Source organism: Aquarana catesbeiana, linkage group LG11 (assembly GCF_042186555.1).
Source record: "Aquarana catesbeiana isolate 2022-GZ linkage group LG11, ASM4218655v1, whole genome shotgun sequence".
NCBI classification, from domain to species: Eukaryota; Metazoa; Chordata; class Amphibia; order Anura; family Ranidae; genus Aquarana; species Aquarana catesbeiana.
The window spans coordinates 255,279,931-255,288,086 of NC_133334.1; the positions used below are offsets into that span (position 1 = coordinate 255,279,931).

Here is an 8,156-nt window from a genome sequence, read left to right on the forward strand (position 1 = left end):
GGACAAAAAAAAAACCTTCTGGTTTGCATCTCTGATTGGAGATACTGGCAGAAAAAAACGTAAAACTCTCCTAAACTCGTCTAAACTTTGTACAAAAAATTCTCTATATGAGTATTTTTTTTCTGCTAGGTGAATTGGAGTTTTTTTTTTTTTAAGCCCAGTGTGCATAGAGCCTAACTTTGTTTCTCTCCCTCTGATCCCGCAGCCTGTATATTTTTTTTCATCTCGCCTTCATTTTTATTTATTAACTTAGTTTTATCTTTTAGATTTGGCAGGAATTCTATGAGTTATGTTGTATTTGTGTCTGCTAATAGTTTTATTGTATTTTTAGCGAAATATAGCTCCCTAACGGGGGTCCTAAAAGGAAAAAAATTGCAAAAAATAATTTTAAAGAATTGTAAAAAAAATAATGTAATTTAAAAAAAAATTGGAAAAAAAGAATAATAACAAAAAACTACTGACACCGTTGGTCGAACTACCAGGATCTCACTTGCAACTGGTCCCTGGCATTCCACCACCGGGCTTGGAGGGAAGGGCCCCCGGCCAGAGGTCAGGGGGCCTTTCATGGTTTCTTGGACCAGGGCCCTGAAGGTTCTAATTACGTCTCTGGATGTTGTGTTCTTCCTAAATCCTAAAATAAACTCCTTGCTTGAGTAGCTGTAGAGGGTATCTGTGTATAAACTCCTCTCCTGTGAATAGATTGAAATCCTGTTAATATATTTCATACACACATTACTTGTTATTCAAGAGAAGAGCCTTCATTTTAACAACTATTGTTTCATGTTCTCTTCAGACCTGGAGGTGACAGCAGACAATCTGGGGGAGATGCAGGAGAAGTGGTGGGCCTCACTAGACAATGACTTTCCATCTTCATGTCCTAATAAGTTCCGTGATCTCATCAAACGCCTCTTACAGAGGAATCCCAGGGATCGCCCATCTGCTGGAGGTAACTAAACTTATAAATGTATTCACTCAGATTACATAAATGGTGATGGCTAGAGGAACCGTGAGGATGAAACCAGTCTACCCATCAGGATTGAAAACAAACCAAATTTCAAATGATTTATTTAATTTTAGTCTCAAAGGAATGGGTCCTGGGTCAATTGAGGGATTTAGGCAAATAAAGAACCAGCTTGTGTTCTTCTAGGAACTGGCTGGGGTCTCAGAGAAAACAACCTGGTACCAAAGGTACGGTGAAAGAACCCCTTATGCCGCGTACACACGAGCGGACTTTACGGCAGACTTTGCCCGGCGGACGGGATTTCGTCGGACAATTCGATCGTGTGTGGGCTCCAGCGGACTTTGTTTTCTCAAAAGTTGGACGGACTTAGATTTGAAACATGTTTTAAATCTATCGGTCAAAAGTCAGCGCGTCTGTATGCTAGTTCGACGGACAAAAAGCCACGCTAGGGCAGCTATTGGCTACTGGCTATGAACTTCCTTGTTTTAGTCCGGTCGCACATCATCATGTACGAATTCGACGGACTTTGGTGGATTGTGTGTAGGCAAGTCCGTTCATTCGTAAAGTCCGTCAAAGTCCGCCAGGCAAAGTCTGCCGTAAAGTCCGCTCGTGTGTACGTGGCATAAGGATCGTTAATAGACAGATCAAGCAATTAGTAAAAAAGTATACATTTTGTTACATAGATTGAATAAGTGCAAAAAATTACATACAATGCATAAAAAACATAAATAATACCCCGATGATTAACATGTGTAGAGAACAACACACCATCCTAGTGCAAAGGATTGGAGAGGGTCAATACAATATGGATAACACCTTACATGTTACGGACACATGGTCCTTCTTCAGAGGTTTAATGTTATTGAATCAAAAAGTTGGGTATACGGTTTCTACAATGAGAAAAGCACAATGTTTAAGTAATAATACAAATAAGTAAATAAGTAAGAATATCAATAAACTGGTCAGCAATGTAGCCACCAATGTAACACATGACATATATGTAATATCAAACACATGCATAGGCTTACTTACATGGTAAACCAAAAAACATGGATCGATTTGATAGAGGGAACTTTGCCAGATGGAAAACCTCCATTAATCAGTTGGTCACTCACACACCGCTCATAAACACCAGCGGGCCAGTCAATGTAGAGACCGAAATAAGTTTCACTGCGAGGACTCATGTGTGATGGAACATGATGTGAGAACCAGCACCACACTCTGTAACCGTTTTGTCAGTTCTAAATCAATACAAAAATAGAGTGTCTATGTGTGTCTAATAAACAAATGAAGTAGCTAGGCAGGTACAGCAGGCCCTTGTCGCAACCAATCTGTGGGTCAAGGAGTGACAAAAAATGCCTGATAGTTAAGTAACTGACCTTACATAGGACAAACGTCTGCTCATCACCGAACGTTCTCTCAATGTCTTTCAAAAAGACCTGGGGGCCGGTTTATGAGCATGTGTACTGAACAGCTTGAACCAATCGCAATCTGGTACAGCTGGTGCAGAGGGAGAAAGAGGAGAAGATGCGGACATATCGCGCCATACCTTTCTCCTCGAGTCCGCCAGCACCACAGCGTGTGGCGCAGACCCATCTGACCAAGCCGGAGGACGGGGCTGCGTCACGGCGCCGCCGGTGCGTCATGGCCACGCCTGCGCTCCATTGCTGGAACGCAAACGTATGGTGGCCTGGAAGGGACACCTTGGCCAAATTGTGGATGTCCTAAGACGCACCGCCTAAGGTGACGGTGCGATAGAGGACCCCCCTGCGCCGGGTGCAAAACAAAAACGGCCAAGACCAACAAGTGGGTGGATGGAGGAGCGTGCGGATCAAAAAAATCAATAGGAAATAATGCAAGGCAATAAACATAGGGGGAAAAACAAAAAAACGACATGTAACAAACAATTGGCTAGAGGTGGTGAACTGACATAATTGGATTCACTAAGGGGTCTCGGCTTCACAGGCACATGGATTTGGCCACACCTATGTGGGCCTCCCTCCAAATGAAGGAGTTCAAGTGCTTTCACTGAAAGGTTAGGCTATGGTAATATTTGATTATACAAAGAAACTGTAGACAATTTTGCTTTTCCACCCTTGTGGTAACAGTTTGGGGAAGACCCTTTTTTTTTTTTTTTTCTTACAGCATGACTGTGCCCCTGTGTACAAAGCCAGCTCCGTATAGACATGGTTTGACTGGTTTGGTGCTGAGGAACTCAAGTGGCCTTCACAGAGCCATGTCCTCAACCCTACTGAACACCTCTTAGGATTGGAATTGGAACACTGGAACATATGGTCACTTGCCTAATCAGTCTGGTCCCTTGAATCTCACACCTCCTCTAGTCAAACACTGTATTTTGCAAAACCAGTTTCAACACTCCATTCCTAGCCTTCTGCCTGGAGGGCCAGGGTATCACTCTATCTGGCTCATCAACCAGTAGAGGCATGATTGTGAACCCTCTCCCTATTAACATTGCTTTCGGAAGATCTTTCACTATAGATACATTCTCCCAGAAACCTCATTGAACTAATAGGGGATGGGGTTTGGCTGATCCTAAGTAATTTCTTCTGTCATTTCAGTAACTGTGGATCTTCTCATGGTTAATTTGAATCAGCAAAGGCGAGAAGGATGTCATCAGGATGCAACGGCATAGAGCGGACCAGCATGTGACTATTTCTAAACTTTGTGCACCTATCACAAGCATCATGTGCACTGGCTGGTCAATCAATGCTTCATCTTGTCAGACGATCTAATGGACACTATTGTTTTTCAGCTACCCATGGCGGATTGATATAGGAATTATTACCACTGCACGATATGGTGCATTGTTTTCAGTATTTATTTCCGGAATCTGTGAAAGAAGAAAAAATTTAGTTTTATAAACGGATTGCTCATTGCTTGGTCACTCTTCACTGCAGCAGAGCCATGTCTATGGTCACAGCCCTCCAAGGGATTATGTTCTACAAGGAGCTAATGATAAATGTGAATTGTACTATGCTCACTGATTGGCCACATATATACATAATACAGCATGTTAGCTAGAAGAGCTTATAAATTTATTTGAAGGAACTGAATTAAAGGGGAAAGTTTATAAAGATCAGCAAAAAGCATGAAATTGTGTCTTCAAAACGTTTTAACCCCCCCGCCCTCAAAACAAACAAACATCTAACCGATTTGTACTTACTTTATCCTTAGATGTGGCAGCAGTGGCGTTCGGTTTTTCCTTTTTTTTTTTTTTTTTTTTTTCTACCTAGTAATCCTGTGAATAACGCACTTTAGGTGACAAGGCTCCTTCCCCTATCATATCTATGGAGGAGCAGTGTTGTCATCCAAGGCTGTGCTGATTTCGACTACAAACAAGTCCTCCTCTATTCATCTCTATTACATGGCAGGGGAGGGGATTATTAGTTTAGATAGCTTGGAGGGAAGATTAATTTTATACTTTCAATCCCACCAAAAAGTAGTGACAAGGACCCTGCATTTGTGGCAGGATCAAAATGCATTTTTCTCTACTGGTTGAAAATGTTCTCAGTCTGAAAAAAAAAAAAAAATCAAGCCACCACGTCTAAGGACTGATAATCCTCTATCTATCTATCTATCTATCTATCTATCTATCTATCTATCTATCTATCTATCTATCTATCTATCTATCTATCTATCTATCTACACAAATTGTGGTTTTTAAATTTAGGTACAGATTTTATTTTTATTTTTTTTTACTTTTGATGAATATTGTGAAGAAGCAGAGAGATGAGCACAGCTGACTTTTTTTTTTTTTTGATCAGAACTGACATTCCATTGACATCAGAATTCATCTTCTCCTTAGGAAAGGAAATCTGGCATTGAAAAGCATTGCTATAATCCCCCCCCCCCCCCCCCCCAGAGGTTCTAGCAGGGTCCTTTCAGACTTTATAAAGGTGAGTGTACTTTGATCAGAGGCTGTGAGGTTACACGATGGACCTCCACACATCTTCTCTGGTTGAAGAACTTTGCCCCATGTTCAATGCTCAGGTCCACTTAATATGTGAAGCATTTCTTTGTGTTGTGCTAAGTCGGGAGTTTAAGTAATTCCCTTTATTGGCTTATTTTAAAGAATAAGTGCACTTTAAAATAATGTGCATTTAACAGTTTCTGCTTCTTGACCTAACCCACCCTCCACACGTGTTTGTTTGTTTTTTTTGTTTTACATCTAGATGTTTGTTTACATACTGTCTGTTTTACATCCACTTATTTGTTATCTTATGGTCTGTTTACGTCCAGCTATTTGATATCATCATGTGGTCTGTTTACATTCAGCTATTTGTTTACATACTGTCTGTTTACGTCCAGCTATTTGATATCATCATGTGGTCTGTTTACATACTGTCTGTTTACATCCAACTGTTCCTTTACATTCAGTGGTGCAAATCTTCACTTTGCTGACCGAGCCGGTGCATTAGAACCCCATAGAAGTCCATAAGGCTTTGTCCTGAAGCCAGAAATGGTCCCTTGAGCCCCGTTCACATTAGGGATTTGGAATTGCAGGCAGAATCGCCACGATCCTGTGTGATTCCAAATTACGGCAAAATGCGCAACTCGCTTATTCCTAATGGTGCCCCAAGTGTGGTGCTATTCTGCCATGATTGTGGCAGGACATTCAGGGACACGAGTGTGTTTAAAATTCACACTCCGGTTGGCAACCAAAAAAAAAAGCAGGGGCTTCTTTTGGACAAGAAACGGGCGTAGGGCAGCCCATTTAAGTGAAGTCCTATGCACAACACATGGAAACATAAATTTCACTTTTAAGATCACAAGTGGGAACGCTCGTTCCCCCAATGTGATATCTGAACAGGACTTTGAAGTCTATGGGGCTGTAGTGCACAGGTGTGGCCAGGACAGTGTAAACCTGCACCGCTGGATGTAAACAAACAGTGGAACTGCGGCCACCAGATTGCGGTAAGTGTGTATCTGTGGAGGGAGAAGGGGGGGGTAAGGTCAGGAGGAGGGCAAAAGGGGTTTATGCACTTTGTTCTAAAGTGTACCTGTCCTTTATGATGTTATTAAAGATGCAAGCTTTTAGGACTTTTTAGGTCACTTCCTCAGGCAGTTGATTAATGACTTATATTGGTCAATAAATGAGATTACTATAAACCCTAAAGGTCTGTGTTCAGTGGAATTTGAGAATTTGTTCATGTATTGCATTAAAAGCATGCTTTATTTTTTTTTATGTCTATTTTGTATCAATAAATTTTCCCATCAATTTTCACATTCTCGGCATTCCACTGTATTCTTTAACCTATGATGTTACATCCTCGGTGGCCCCTGAAGCCTTGGGGCCCTGGTTACTTCTTTACCCCCAACCCCCCCCCCCCCCCCGGCCCCCAGTGTATAATAAGAGATCCCTCTGAAATGAAATCCTGATCCTCTAATAAAATGAGAAGGCGATCATTTCCCCCAGCACCCCGGGTACCCCCATCTTCTTCTGAGTGTCAGAGTCCTCCATCCCACAGTAGCTATGAGCCACAGCTGATCTCCAGATAAAATTATTTTATTAGAGCTCTCTTCCCTGCCACAAGGATTTCTGTTCCTGTTCTGCCAGTCCTGAGATTTACCTGGTGACCCGGTGCTTGCTCTACTGCAGGGGAACCAACACAGCTAGGTCCCATCCCCACCCCACCCCCAGCCTGTGATTGGACAATGCAGGAGCAGCAGCAAACTCATGAGCTCCCCTCTCCTCCTTTTCAGCTTGTCAGCACAGAATGATGAACCCACTCCCAGTCTGAGTGTGGCTGTACAGGAGCGAGATATCAGGGATTTACATACGCTGCCAGCCAAGTATCATTTTATTTTTTTGTATCCGTTTGGAGTTCAGTTTTAAAGGAAAAAATTCCTATTAGACGTATGTAGACTGCAATTGCTGACCTGTATCTGAAAATGCCAGTTTACTGGCTGTAATGCTAACTCACTGGCTTTAACACTCCAAGTCACTTACTCAGAACAAGTATGCAGATCAAAGTGTCTCGTATAGTGCAGCACTACTGTGTGCTGTGCCTCTCTGTACTCTTTTAATTCTGTATTAATAATAAAATCCTTTGCATCCAAAATCAAAACACATAAACAAAATCCATATATAAATGTCATCCACCGCTGTGCTCTTCAATCACCAATCTTCTTACTAAATAAACAGTGCATAACACCACCAGGTGAAAAAAACCTGCTCACCTCATAGATGGGTATTATGGGCTCTATGGGCAGCCCGTGACGTCGCGCTTCGACCACGGTCCCAGTGGAGTGGTGAGCTAGCAGGTGAGTGATATATATATGAGCGCTCTTTTTTTGTAAGTGGGTATTAATGGGGACTTTTTACTAAATTATTGAAATGGAGAGCACTATGTAGTTGCTTTTCTATTGCATGTGGTTCACTGAGAGAGAGAGTCGTTTTAAGGAGTGCTTAATCCCAGGAGGGAAGGATGGATACCATCCAGGGGGAATCGCAGGAGTTGTATTGAATAGAGCTTGTAATACCCATCTATGAGGTGAGCTGGATTTTCACCTGGTGGTGGCGTGCACTCAGGGCCGGTGTTCTGACTAGAACTGTCCTCCTATCGCATAGTGTCCACCCCGTACTGCGCAGGCGCAGCGCTTGCGCAGTACGGAGCAGAAGGAGATGCCGAAAGTGTCCGAAGTTTATCAGCTGACCATCAGCTGTACACGGCGCTTAGGCGATGGCTTTGTAAGAGGGCCCCTCGCGGGCTCGCTTCGCTCGCCACGCTTCGGGCGCGGCCTCGCTGCGCTCGGCAATTATTTATTCTAACTCTATGTCCACTTGGATAGTAGGGAATGAACCTGGACATAGGGTGAGAATAAAAGCGCAGGCGCCGTGTACAGCTGATGATCAGCTGTTAAACTTCGGAGACTTTCGGCGCCTCAGTTGTCCTCCGTACTGCGCCTGCGCAGTACAGGGCGGACACTATATGATAGGGGACTGTATTTGACAAGACACCGGCCCTACCATTGGTCCCGCTGGGTCCATTGGACCCAGGCGGCAGTTTGAGAGGGGCAGCAAATTAACGCCCAAGAAGATTTGGCACCAGATCAGATGTACAGCTTTCCTCATCCTGGCCCATCAGGCGTGGCAGGTCTGTCCCTTCCATAAGATCGCAGCACTCTCCCTCCCCTCCCCTACCTTATTTACACAAAACGGAAAGCATGGCAG

The 8,156-nt window shown here is 43.2% G+C and overlaps 1 protein-coding gene across 4 annotated transcripts in view; it reads left to right on the top strand.

Moving 5' to 3' along the window:
• Positions 1-6,206, top strand: part of LOC141112686 (mixed lineage kinase domain-like protein) — a 28,714-nt gene extending 22,508 nt beyond the window's left edge. For all 4 annotated transcript variants that reach the window (XM_073605687.1, XM_073605688.1, XM_073605689.1 and 1 more), the window contains 2 exons: positions 794-946; positions 3,541-6,206. In XM_073605687.1, coding sequence (XP_073461788.1) covers positions 794-946; positions 3,541-3,614 — 227 coding nt within the window. In that variant the 3' untranslated portion in view covers positions 3,615-6,206. The remainder of the gene's footprint in view (positions 1-793; positions 947-3,540) is intronic.
• Positions 6,207-8,156: the final 1,950 nt, after the last annotated feature.